This window comes from Hypanus sabinus, chromosome 6 (genome assembly GCF_030144855.1).
Source record: "Hypanus sabinus isolate sHypSab1 chromosome 6, sHypSab1.hap1, whole genome shotgun sequence".
Taxonomy (NCBI): domain Eukaryota; kingdom Metazoa; phylum Chordata; class Chondrichthyes; order Myliobatiformes; family Dasyatidae; genus Hypanus; species Hypanus sabinus.
This window is the reverse complement of record NC_082711.1, coordinates 29194089-29208578: the sequence shown is the minus strand read 5'-3', so window position 1 is coordinate 29208578 and position 14490 is coordinate 29194089. Positions and strand designations below refer to the sequence as shown.

The 14490-nt window shown below is 39.6% G+C and overlaps 1 protein-coding gene across 2 annotated transcripts in view; it reads left to right on the top strand.

Annotated features, from left to right (window-relative positions):
• Positions 1-13720, top strand: part of esyt2b (extended synaptotagmin-like protein 2b) — a 212527-nt gene extending 198807 nt beyond the window's left edge. For both annotated transcript variants that reach the window (XM_059971888.1, XM_059971887.1), the window contains 4 exons: positions 807-938; positions 1830-1935; positions 10848-10894; positions 11771-13720. In XM_059971888.1, the coding sequence (XP_059827871.1) occupies positions 807-938; positions 1830-1935; positions 10848-10894; positions 11771-11816 (331 nt within the window). In that variant the 3' untranslated portion in view covers positions 11817-13720. The remainder of the gene's footprint in view (positions 1-806; positions 939-1829; positions 1936-10847; positions 10895-11770) is intronic.
• Positions 13721-14490: the final 770 nt, after the last annotated feature.

The window sequence follows — 14490 nt, the reverse complement described above, 5'->3', positions numbered from 1 at the left end:
TAAGTTGACGTGTTGATAACATGTCTCAAGATGCTGAAGAAGTTTTGTGTGATAAACTGAAAAACAACAGCTTCTTTATCCCAGTTGATGGGTCAACAGGTTTCACCAATAAATGTCATGATGCAGCATTTGTAAGATTTGTAAATGATGGTGAAGTTCAAGAAAACTTTTTTTCTGTTGCAAGGAGTTGCCCAAAACAAGCAAAGGCCACGATATATTTAATGTTTTGTCTTCATATCTGGAAACAAAAGGGTTTATCTTGGAGGAACTGTGTTGGCATTTGTACTGATAGGCATCAATGGTTGGCTCCATAAGAAGTTTTGTTTCTCTTATAAAATAAAATTCACAACACACTGCTTTAACATTGTCAATAAATTTTCATGTTGCAAATAGCATTAACTAAAATCAATTTAGAAACTTGAGCTTACTACTCATTTTGTTTCAGGAAAGGTTGGCTAAAATTTTATTCTCTACTCATAAGTTTTGGTTTATTATATCTACAATGTACCATAAGCTGTAGATACAATAATTTTTACACAAGGGTTCCCTGAGAGCTAAAAATTATTTCAAGGGTTCCTCTAGGACAAAAAGGTTGAGAAAGGCTGGTCTATGCAGTGAACTTGAAAAAAATAAGTCTAGAGCTAGAAAATAAAAACCATAATATTGGTTGACATAACATAAAAGAACCAACTTAACTAAGTGTTAAGTTTGATTAATTTAGGGCAAAAGTGTAATCTGTTGTGCATCATTTGTGTCATGTTCAATATAAAGAAACTGATGTAATTATTGCCTGTTTTTCGCCACAGTAACTTAATAGCATTTTCTGAAGATGGCTCAGATCCATATATTCGATTATATTTGCTGCCTGACAAAAGAAGATCAGGAAGGAGAAAAACATCTGTGGTGAAACGGCAGTTAAATCCAGTCTACGATGAAACGTAGGTGGAATATCCTTTTTATTTTGAAATATTCCAGCATTAGGCCACTGCTGTGTTGCCTGGGGATTGGTAGGCGAAGACTCAATACTGGAAATACAATTTAGCTGCAATAGTACAAAAATTGCAGTACTTGTAAAAGGAAAAAAATAAGCATACCACTGTTAGAACATTACTATGTTCTACATGAAATTCTTTGTGGTTTAAATTGTGTATATTCTTTCTACTCAGAGATCAAACTGATGTGGACCAAATCCCACTGATTGATGCAGGTTTCAAGCCCAGGCTGTGCTGAGTTAGTTGGTCTTTGTTTACCTGAGCAGGGAATAGAAAAGAAAGAGTTAGCCAATATTCCTCCTTTCTGTTAAGTAATTCCTGGTAGCTATTGTACTTATACTGAAACTTAGATGACAGAATTAACCCTTGCACATCAAGCCCGTAGTTATGTTTACACATGAAGACAATAAAAGTCAGAGACTGTTTGGCTCTGGGGGGAAAAGGAAGAAGTGTGGAGTTAACTCTTTCTTAACTCACAGTTATTCCACCCATTCTCGTGTATTACTCAGGTAGGCTCTTCGACATGGGAAAAAGAGAGGGTTGTTCATTCTGCTGTCAAGTTTCAACTCAGTGCAGTGAAGCAAGTGAGATCACTGTTGGCTCATTGACCAAATTTCAACATAGTATAGTATATGTTACTGCAAAATACTCTGTTCAGAATTTCATTAGTTACTTAAGCTATGTCTCTAACAGGGTAGAATCTATATTAATGCAGTTATTGAGTTAGGTATGCTATGGGGAAAGTTAATCCCAGGAATGCCCTGTGAAAACTGGTTACATGTGGAGTTTTTTTGTGAATAAAACAATTTTTTAACATATTTTTAATTTCTTTAACAGATTTGAGTTCATTGTCTCACAAGCAGAGGTACAGAAGAGGACTCTGGATGTAGCTGTAAAGAATAGTGGTGGCTTTTTATCAAGGGACAAAGGATTGCTGGGAAAGGCAAGTTTCACTGGCTCATTTCAAATCCAGAATTTTATACTCACAGAATAATTTATCTGACATTCATGGTTTAATCAAAAACATCATTAATTTACATTTATTAAGCTCCTTTAATATAGTGAAACTTCCAGAAATTCTTTGCATGAACATTATCAAAAGTTTGTCACTGCGTCACTGAACTATTAAGATATATATATTATGACATTATAACTAAAAGCCTGGTCTAAATCAGAGAAAATTTACAACACAGGACATTTGGCCTGATTTCTCCAACTTCCAATGATGTTCCCCCTCCCCTTCCCTCTAATTCATTCCCCACATTGGCCACTTAGCTCTTTTACTCACCTGCCCCTGGTATTCCCCCTCCATCCCTTTCTCCCATGGTCCACTCTCCTCTCCTGTCAGACTTCTGCTTCTCTAGCCCTTTATATTTTCCATCTGTCACTTCCCAGCTTCTTAATTTGTACTTCCTTCCCCACCCACCTGACTTAAAAATCTCCTTCTAGCTTTACTTCTTTCCCTCCCCACCTTCTTGTCTTCTTCCCCCTCCCTTTCCACTCTGAATGAAGGGTCTTGACCCAAAACATCAACTGCTTCTTATGTAATGCTCTGATTAAGATTTCTGCTACTATGATGTAGGTTTTTAGTTTCAGCTAAAGAAGCCTGTTGATCAACTTGGGAATGTTGTGTCAGCCGATCAGGATGGTGGAATCGAGAGAAGGTATTAGAGAGAGTGGGGTGGAGAGAGTTTTCTGAAGGATAGTAGGCTGGTTTGGAGTCTTTTGGTGAAAGCTGTGGGAATGCTGTTAGAAGGAAATTCCTCGTGTGCTTTCACGCAGACCATGGATTTGGCACCATGAATAATGGCTATACCGAGCTTTGGAAAAGACAAGCTCCAAAGGTCAGGAGCACGTTTAGGCTGGTTTAACTGTAATGGGCCCTTTTATTTTTTTCAATTATTTTCTTTCTTTTGAATAACTGTTTGATAAAGCTGAATTTGGTAAATATAATTCTGTGCGGTGTACGATCTGCTATTTCTTGCCGACCGATAACTGTATGTGGGCAACATTTTCACAGCATTCGCTCAAATCAAGGTTCTGCTAATTGGAACATCCTAACCTTCCTGTTTGGTTGAACCCCAAATCATACCGACCCTAGACGTATATTGTTTATAGAGGTGGCCTTCTCACCGATGAGTCCTGTGGCTGTCTGCCTAGTTAGCTATCAAGCCAAGTTTGCATATCAGCATAGTGAGAGGATTACAATTAATTTCCTTAGATGCTACCTCACCTGCTGAGTTCCTCCAGCATTTTATGTGTGTTGCTCTGGATCTCCTGCATCAACAGAATCACTTGTGTTTATGGTATTTGGCCCATCTGTGTGGGTGATTTAGGAGCAGTAGGCCATTTGGCCCACCGAGTATGCTCCGCCATTCATAATGGGTTGATCCAATTCTCCCAGTCATCCCCCACTCCCCTGACTGCTCTCCATTCCCTTTGATGTCCTGGCTAATCAAGAACCTATCTGTCTCTGCCTTAAATGCACCCAATGACTTGGCCTCCACAGCTGCTCGTGGAAACAAGTTCCATAGATTTACCACACTCTGACTAAAGGAATTTCTCTGCATCTCTGTTCTAAATGGACATCCTTCAATTATGAAGTCATTGTCCTCTTGTCCTAGACACCCCTACCATGGGAAATAACTTTGACATATCTAATCTGCCCAGGCATTTTAACATTTGGAATGTTTCTATGAGATTCCACCCCCCCCCCCCCCCCCATTCTCCTGAACTCTAGGGAATAAAGCCCAAGAGCTGCCAGACGTTCCTTATACGGTAACCCTTTCATTCCTGGAATCATTCTTGTGAATCTTCTGTGAACCCTCCCCAATGTCAGCATATTCTTTCTAAAATAAGAAGCCCAAAACTGTGCACAATACACCAAGTATGATCTCACGAGTGGCCTTTAGAGCCTCCACATCACATCCCTGCTCTTATATTTTATACCTCTCGAAATGAATGCCAACATTGCATTTGCCGCCTTCACTACCAACTCAATGTAGAGATTAACCTTTAGGGTATCCTGTATAAGGACTCCCAAGTCTCTTTGCATCTCTGCATTTTGAATTCTCTCCCCATCTAAATAATAGTCTGCCAGTTTATTTCTTCCACCAAAGTGCACGACCATACACTTTCCAACATTGTATTTTATTTGCCACTTTTTTGCCCACTCCCCTAAACAATCTAAGTCTCTCTTCAGGCTTACTGTTTCTTCAACACTACCCACTCCTCCATCTATCTTTGTATCATTGGCAAATTCAGCCACAAATCCATTAATCTCATAGTCCAAATTATTAACATACAGTGTAAAAAGCAGCGGTCCCAACACCGACCCCTGGGGAACTCCACTGGTAACCGGCTGTCAGCCAGAATAGGATCCCTTTATTTCCACTTTCTGTTTTCTGCCAATTAGCCAATGCTCCACCCATGCTAATAACTTTCCTGTAATTGCATGGGCTCTTATCTTACTAAGTAGCCTCATTTGCGGCACCTTATTAAAGGCTTTCTGAAAATCCAAGTACACCACATCTACTGCATCTCCTTTGTCTACCTTACTTGTAATTTCCTCAAAAAATTGCAGGAGGTTAGTCAGGCAGGATTTTCATTTTTGGAAACCATGCTGGCTTTGGCCTATCTTGTCTTGTGCCTTCAGGTATTCCATAATCTCATCCCTAACAATTGATTCCAGCAACTTCCCAACCACTGATGTCAGGCTAACAGGTCTATAGTTTCCTTTCTGCTGCCTCCAACCCTTCTTAAATAGCAGAGTAAAATTTGCAATTTTCCAGTCATCCGGTACAATGCCAGAATCTATCAATTCTTGAAAGATTATTTTTAATGCTTCCACAATCTCTCCAGCTATTTCCTTCAGAACCCAAGGGTGCATTCCATCAGCTCCAGGAGACTTATCCACCCTCAGACCATTAAGCTTCCTGAGCACCTTCTCAGTTGTAATTTTCACTGCACATACTTCATACTGTAGATGTCTTCCACTGTGAAGACTGATGCAAAATATGCATTCAGTTCCTCTGCCATCTCTGCATCTCTCATTACAACATCACCAGCGTCATTTTATATTGGTCCTATATCTACCCTCAAGTCTACTGTGCCCTTTATATAATTAAAAAAAAACTTTCAGTATCTGCTTTGATATTAGTAACCAGCTTTCTTTAATCTTTTCCTTCCTAATGACCTTTTTAGTTTCCTTCTGCAACTTTTTAAAAGCTTCGCAATCCTCTATCTTCCCACTAGCTTTGGCTTTCTTGTATGCACCCTCTATTGCTTTTACTTTGGCTCTGACTTGTCAGCCATGGTAGTGTTCTTTTTCCATTCGAAAATTTCTTCTTATTGGGAATATATCTGTCTTATTGATTTATTCGATCATGCACAAGTACAAATACAATTTACTTTGAAAGGTGGTGGGGTTTTTCTATCTTATTTCCATTCAGAAAATGAAATCAGTGAGTGCCAGAACCTACCATCCTCTGGATTGCAAAGAAATCTTCCTCTCCCCTCTAATATCTGTACCCTTTGCATTAAATTTATACCTCATTTAGATCCCTCTGCTAAAGGAATTAGGTTCCTCCCCATTTGTACAATCTTGACCCTCATAATTGTTTACACTCCATTTCTCTCCGCTTGGTCCTTGCCTTTGGGGGAAAAAAAAACACTAGGCTTATTCTCACAACTAAAATGTTCCAATCCTGGAGTCATCCCTGTAAGTTTGAAATAGAAACAGAAAGTGCTGCAAATATTCAGCTATTCAGAGCAGCAGCTGCAGGATTGCTTTGAGCTGGTGGACTGGACTATGTTGAAGGACTCATCACAGGATCTGAATGAATACACCATGGTTGTCAGGACTCTGTAAGTATAGTCATAGAAGAGTGTGTGCCCACAAAATCATTTAGAGGCTTTCCAATCAGAAGTCTTGCAACAACCATGTGATCCACAATTTGCTGATGGCCAGATCAATGGCATTTAGGTTTGGCGACCAAGTAAGATACAAGAGGTCCAGGTATGATCTCTGGAAAGCCATCCCACAGGTGAAGTGGCAATTCTGGATCAAACTTGAATAACTGAAGATGCTTGTCAGCTGTGGCAGGGTTTGAATGCTATTACTTCTTACAAAGTGAAACCATGAAACATATGTGACGAAAAGAATTTGCTCCCAGATAAGCTCAATGCCTTCTATGTTTGCTCTGACTTTCAAAGTGTGGAGGAACCTTCACAAACTCCCACAGCCCTCAAAGACACTCTGATTTCAGTCTCTGAGGCTGATGTGAGAGCATCCTTAAGGAGGGTGAACCCATGGAAAACATCTAGCCCAAATAAGATACCTGACTGAGTACTAAAACTTCTTCACACAGAGTGGTGAATCTGTGGAATTCTCTGCCACAGGAAACAGTTGAGGCTGGTTCATTGGCTATATTTAAGAGGGAATTAGATATGGCCCTTGTGGCTAAAGGGATCAGGGGGTATGGAGCGAAAGCAGGTACAGGGTTCTGAGTTGGATGATCAGCCATGATCATATTGAATGGCGGTGCAGGCTCGAAGGGCCAAATGGCCTACTCCTGCATCTATTTTCTATGTTTCTAAATACCTGTGCTGATGTGTTCACCAATATCTTCAACTTCTTGCTTTGGCAGTCTGAGGTACCCACCTTCTACAAGCAGGCTTTAATTGTACCAGTGCCTAAGAAGAACATGATAACCTGCCTCAATGACTACCATCCAGTAGCACTTACATCCACTGTGGTGAAGTACTTGAAGAGATAAAACATATCAACTCTGGCTTGAGAAGCAACTTTGGTGTTCCTTTTCATGCCTTTGGAGCATCAGGTGGCAATTTTGCCATTTCTGTAGCACTTTGACTTTGTTACAAGGCCAAGTTGCTAGCTCCATGCTCAACCTAACACCAATGGAAAGCATGCAAGGGGCGCTCTGGATTTGAACTCTGGGCCATTGGCTTCGAAGTCTGGTGCTCATGCCAGTACACCAGTGGTCCCCAATCACCGCGAGGAAACGATACGATTTGGGAATATGAAACGATATGAGTCAGCTGCACCTTTCCTCATTCCGTCACACCCAGTGTTGAACCTGAATGCACGCAAAGTCATCAGTTGCCTAAACGCAATGATACCCTCGCACCAGGGATCACTGGTTGGCCTTGGGTAACCAGCCGCCTCATGCAGCCGCCGAGAAGTGCCGATGCTACTTGCCTGGAGCGCGGACAGATGCCTCTAAACCTGTTTACCGCACGAATGTTCATGAGGAACCTGGTGCTAAATATTCTCAGACCTAATTCAGGTTCAGGGTTTCGTAAGTAGCAGAGGCAGCTACCTCGCTGTGATCTACTGAAAGTCATCCCTCGAGCCAAACTTTTGTCCGTCGATAGATCCTACTGACCTTCAAGGGGGGCAGGCGTGCGCCCTGTCGCACTCCTCACTCGGTTGGTCACTCTCTCCACCAGACTACAACTGCCGCAGCCCTGGTACGAGGACCTCCGGCCCTTACTTTGACCTCTCACCCGCCCACGACCAGCTGGCCAAGGCGTCTGGCAATGGGCGGGCGGGAAGCTGGAGTTCAGGCCCGGAGGCTGTCTAATGAGGCAATGAAGCCCTCAAAACTGCTTCAGTACCTTGAGTCTAAGCACCCTGCACTTAAAGACAAACCCGTTGAGTATTTTGAGCAGAAAAAACGTGAGCAAGCAGGACAGAAGCAAGTGCTGAGAGCCATATAAACTAAATTGTGGAATAGATTGGACATAAGGAACCTCCTTGGAGGATCGCTGTATTCTGGTCGTGTTTAACATCCCCCCCCCGCCCCCCCAGCGGCTGGTCCGCAAGAATATTGTTAATATTAAACCGGTCTGTGGTGCAAAAAAGGTTGGTGACACCTGCAGTACACCTCTGGCCGGCTAAAGAAAGAAATGACTGAGATTCTCACCAATTTGCCAACCAGCACAAGTCCACAGCAGATGTCAATTCATTGGTACTTCACTAAATCCTGGAACATCAATGCCATACTTAAGTTCGCTGACGACACCATTGTCATTGGCCAAATCAAAGGTGATAACGAATTGGCATATAGTTTGAAAATCTGGCTGGCTGGTGCCAAAACAACATTCTCTCACTCAAAGTCAGCAAGACCAAAGAGCTGATAATTGACTTCGGGAGGGAACTGGAGGTCCTGGAGCAGTCCTCATCAGGGATCAGAGGTGGAGAAGGTCAGCAGCTTTAAATTCCTCGGCTAGAGGAATTTCAGAGGGTCTGTCCTAGGCTCAGCATGTATTAAATTGACTTTATTTTTTTACATCCTTCACATACATGAGGAGTAAAAGTCTTTATTACGTCTCCATCTAAACGAGCCATGTGCAATCATAGTAATTTATAATAAATAGGACAGTCAATGTAACATAGAGTACACTCAAATCATTGTGAGTTCATCAGTCTGATTGCCTGTTGGTCCTGGCTTTTATGCTGCGGTACCACTTCCCAGTTGGTAGCAGCTAGAATAGATTGTGGTTGGGATGACTTGGGTCCCCAATGATCCTACAGGCCCATTTTACACAACTGTCCTTGTAAATGTTCTGATTCATGGTAAGTGCAATTACGAAGAAAGCACAGCAATGCCTCTGTTTTTTGAGAAGTTTACGAAGATTCGGCAAGGGATCTGAAACTTTCTTTCCACACCTTCTGCATGATCTTCACAAGAAACACCAGCACATTTTGTTTTCATTGCAGACTTTTTTTCACTTCCATTAGTTGTGAGATTATTTAGCTCTGTGTACTACATGCCATTTTTGTTGTTTGGCACAGATGTCCCTATCAGCAGTTTTGCATTTCATTTTCGGTTTGCCTTTTGCTACTGGCCTGCTCTGGCTTGAACCTGATGGTGGGTGGAGTGAAGGACAGGTGAATCCATAAGCTTATTACCAATATTAACCTAACCAGACTATAATTAATCAGCTTCTCCCCCCCCACCCTTAAATAATAATACAACATTTGCAGTTCTCTAATACTCATATAGCTAGGGAGGATTGAAAACTGATGGTCATTTACACAGCAATCTTCTCCCTTGCTGCTTTTGACTGACTGGTTTGTATTGTGCCCAGGTGTGTGAAGTAGGAACTTCACTCCACCTAAGTGATCTTTTTGCCTCCTATATTTATCCTTCTAATTTAAAACATTTTTGGATTTTACTTGAGTACTTTTCCATATTTTTGGTTGTGTATGTCTGCCACAGGCTTCCCTTTTCAGTCCTGTCTTACCCTCTGAATGTGTTATCCGTGGGGCTTTAGATTTGACAATCCTATCCATTCTTTATGGGAATATGATGAACTTGAGCTTGGGGCAGAAGTGGGGATGGTGTTAAGAACAAGGATGAGAATTTTAATTTGTAGTTTTAATAACTAGTGAACTTCTGTGTATCATTGGTAGGACACGATTTGGTGGGCATGCAAAGAAAATTCACCAGGGATAGAGCTTTACTTATTATGAGAGAATGGATGTTTTCCTTGGAGTGAAGAAGACTGAGGTGGGGGTGAGGTGCAGTGGTGGGTGGGTGGTGATAGAGGTATACAAAATCATGATAGAGTAGATAGTAATAAACTTAACCCCACAACAAAGATGGCAAAAATTAAACTAAAACAATTAAAAGGAAATCTGAGAAATAATTTAATCTAGAAGATATTTGGAATGCATTTACTGTATCACGATATGCCAACAGGCCTGTTTCTGTACTGCATTGTTCTACTGTAGAAAACTGTAAGTAGATCTATGTCAAATATGGCATCAAATTTGTCGTGTTCTGGTTCAGTCTTAGACTGGTAACAAGGAGTAGGCCTGTGGTGAGGAGAACAGATAAGGAACCTGACTACCAAATGCAAACAGGCTTTTGATGTTTTCAGGAATGTGGCATTAATCTTTTAGTTATCTTCTTGTGTCTACTCACCACAATTATTAATCTTTCTGTTGGCAGGCATGTTGAAACGGGTATACTTAATGATAGGATTGGCAGTCAGGTTCCGGGGTCAGGATGTGGATACTCCATCAATATTGCAGTCTGATGAGATGTATTTTCTTGTTGCTTTGGACTTGTACCTTTTGGGGTATCCAAATTGTGCTGATTGTGTATGCAAGAATGCCATAACTAGCAATAGCGTTAAAAGGTAAAATTCCTGAATTGGAGATGCAGCCTGACAGAAATGAGGCAAGCAAAAGAAAATAAGTTTAAAAAAATTATCTCAGTGAACCTTGCCTAAGAAATTTTATAAAAAACTGGATCATGTTTCGCAATAGCAAATTTTATTAATTGCAAAAAGCAAACCAGATAAGTTCTGAAAGGAAATGAGTTGAGGCAAGATGGTCATCAGTAAGTCTAAAGGAGAATTGGGAAAAAAACATTTTGACCTGGAGGGTGGTATAGTGTGAAACTTACTGCCACAAGGTGTAATTAAATCAATGACATAGATGCACTTCCAGAAGATAAGTACATGAAAGAGAAAAGAATTGTCTTTGTCAATATGAACAAATGAAGAAAAGGGTTAAAGATGGTGATCGGGGAAGCAAACAATCAACTATAGAGTCATACAGCAAGCTGTACAGCCCAACTCATCTGTTCCCACATTTGGCTCATTGTTACTCTAAATCAGGTACCTGTCCAAATCACCAAGGGACTATTCTTTTGCTACATTACTAATTTTAATGCATTTTATTTGGTTTGTCTTAACCAAATGAGAAGAAAAATACACAAATTTACAGCAGATCAGTCTGCATTTGTACAGATAAAATACAGCAGGTTAGATACCTGGTATTAAGCTGCTTTATGACCCTCTATTATTCTTTCACTATAGCTCTTAATAGAAATGACTGAGGAAGTGACTAAAGGCTCCACACAGTGGTAAGTACAAAATCTTTGGCTCCTGAAGTCACCAGAAAAATTAACACTGTTTCAATTGGAAAACACTATAACTGCAGCTTATGTGGTCAGGTTTTGAATATCTCAACCCAAGACATACCACAGTGTTGTAGAAAAATATGAAAGCTGCAAATTAGGAATACCATACCCTGAGTATCAGGGAGTTGTAGTCACGGACACAAAGATTTGCAAAGAAGAGACAAAGGAGCTGAAGATTTGAGAATGCATGTTGTTACATGGTTTTGGGAAAGGCAGGGAAGACGAAAGGTGTGAAAAGATTTTAATACTTGGACATCAATTTCAAAGTAAACAGTGCAAAAGAAAAGGTTTATGGAACATTCAGAAGGGATGACAAAGATTTGGGTGTGGGAAGTACTGTGGGCAGTATACAGCTTTCTGCCAGGTCCCTGAGGTGGAATAGTATAAAAACTCAGTAACAGTGTTTTTGCTACATTCTGCACAGTGATCATAAAATGTAGCAACATAAAGCTTAGATAAAGAAAAGAATTTGGTAGACCTGTCTATAGGCAATTAATTACTGCACCATATCTGTGTTGATAGTAGAGGGGTAGGTTTAAAGTTCCCTTGCAACTCGTTTGTGGCTTGTTTGAAAGCAATAATCTTTTGACCACTATGGAGGTCCACTGAAGTTGATCTGATCAGCTTGAGTGTGTTCAGTTCAAGTTCACAACCTTACAAACCAAACAAAGATTCAAAATGTCCAAGTATATTCATTGCAACATGAATAAAATATCGCATCCCTTTTGGTTCAGAAGGTGATTATATATGTTCATCTTGGACCAGTTTCCTTTTTAGATTTTCATAGTGCAAGTGATCAAATCTTTAACTATCTTCCAGGTATGACCTGACAGAGGATGGGACAAGGCACCAGCCCCAGACCTAGAGGAAGTACTAACCCAGTATCAATATCATTGGTCTCCAAGGCTTTCAGCTTTTTCAGAAAATTATTCTGGGAGCACCAGCATCACATCTAAAGCTTTGCACACGTGCCAATGAATGCACCACAGATTTTTCAGAAAATGCCATCTTCCCCACATATATTTACTGAGTTTTGCACTGCTTCTTGCTTTTTAAAAACACCTTTTATTAGTTAAGATTTTTAAAATTTTTTTTAAATTAAAACGATTACTGATAGTACAGTGAATAACCTGTGGTGTACATGCTGACTGTCCCCTTGGTCAAAAAAATCTTTCCTGTATAAGACTGTAAAATACTGCAAGGTAGAATGTTGATCCAGAATTACATCAGCCTTATTTCCTGTAGGTTTGCAATGTATAATGTGTAAATACAGCAAATATGATTTATGTATTGAGTATGCAAAGTCAGATGTTTGTGAAGGTTATGGAAAGAAGGATATTGCATTTATTAAAGTGGCAGGCATGTCTCGCTGAGCAGTTGCCTTGTGCTCTTTCTGGTAGCTCTGTAGTATATAATTCTACATTAAAGTATGTTCTGTGAAATGAAATATATAGGGCTTATTGACATGTCAGGTCTAACACGTTACGCAGTGCACTTTGCAGTGAGAAAGGAATACAAGCCATGGAGCAGGAAACCGAAACTTTTCAGTTGGCACTCTTCAGAAATCACTGCAGGGATTCAAAACCAATTATTTATTTTAGTTTTGACATTCTACTGTAGAGCTGTGAGCACTATTTAATGAAGACATCAATTACGGGTAGGTATAGGTGACTTGAGCCTCAAGCCTTCTCTGATAATTCATTACATGATGATAGTTGATCCAATTATTATTTCAGCTCTCCCATCTAATGCTGGAGACCTTTTACCCCCTCTTGTTTATCAAAAACCTATCTACCTCTGCCTTAAAACTATTTAATGTCTCACTTTCCACTGCCCCTTTAGGAAGAGAGTTCTGGAGAATCTCAATCCTCCAGAGAAAACATTTTGCCTTGCCTAAGTTAAGTGAGTGACCCATTATTCTTAAACTGGGCCACTAATTCTAAATTCTCCCACAAGATAATGTATCCGCCCCACATCCACCCTGTCAAAATACTTTGGGCTACTTTCATTAAATTGCCTCTGGCTCTTAAACACAGTTATATACAAGCCTAGTATGTACTCAAGATGACCCATCCATTCCAGATATTACTCTACTACACTTAACATGAACTGCTTTTGTTGTATTTACATCTCTCTTTAAATATGGTGACTAGTGCTGTGCAAGGTGTTCTAGCTGTGGCCCTTTTTAACTGAATGATAACCATTGCACTTTGATATTCAATCCTTGCATGAAATGCTAACTTTCTTTTAGATTTCTCAATTACATGCCTGATGTTCACATTACCTTTTGCAAATCATGCACAGAACACCCAGATCCCTCTGCATCTCAAAATTCTGTAATCTCTCATCTTTTAGGTAATATGCATTTTTTATTCTAACTGCCAAAATTATCAATTTCACATTATACTCCATTTGCCCACTTACCTATACATTTTCCTTTCATCTCCTATGTCCTGGAAGTTCTTTACTCAGACATTATCCCTCAACCTCTACAGTTATAATTATGCTCTTCCCATAAACTTTCACCATGCACTGATGGGATCCTGTTTCCAGATTGTTCTTTGTTGGGGATGTGTTGATTGTGTCCTCAGTTTCCTTTCTTTGTAGGCATGAATGAGGTCAGAATCCATTTTTATAGTAAATCAGAAGAAATGTTCAGAGAATAGTATTTATGTACCATTATGGCACTGGAATCCCATACTACAGGTATTGTGCGTGGGTGCATATGTGCATATTAAATGTCTTTGAGATGTTGCTATTCTTTTAAATGCAGAAAGGCAGGTTTTATCAGAGGAGAATGGAAACTTTTAGAAATACTCTGTCACGTAGTATCTTTGGAAAGAGAAACCAACTTAATGTTTCAGGTTAATGATCTTCATCAGAGCACTTGTGCATGAAGGTTTCATTCAGCTCCAATAATACAGATGGTGGGATCTAATGTTCATAACTTCATTATTCAGTGGCTTTTTGCGGTTTGATTTTCAGTAATAAACCCTGTCTAATTTTTGTTCTTAAGGGTATTATGGGTTTGAGCTTTACAAATAAGATATTGAGATACTATTGTCACATACAAAGCCCCCAAAACTCTAAATTTTGGTTTTCCTTAAGCAGAACTGTAATCTTATGTTTATTAATATTACTTACTGTTGTCCTGTTTATTTTAGATGATCATAAAGCTGAGTATATTCTCCACTTGATTCTGTGTTGGTTGGAAATAAATTGTTCAAGCCAGACATAGCAAAACTCAATAGGAATTGTAATACAGGACCTGCAGAAAATTATGAAACTTGAATCTAAAATCAAATAGTCTGTATCAATAAAATATACAGTAGGCAAATTATAAAAACTTAATCATTGTTTGCATTTTAAAATATGTAGTTATTCATTTTTTTGCAGCTTGAAGCTTCTGGATAAAAAGCTTTTTCCCTTTTTGACTTCTTCAGTTTATTAATTTAAATTTATTTAATTGATTTTTAAAATATTGCAAAGAATGACTGCATTTGTACAGTAGTTTGTGATGCCAACATAATGGTTGTATT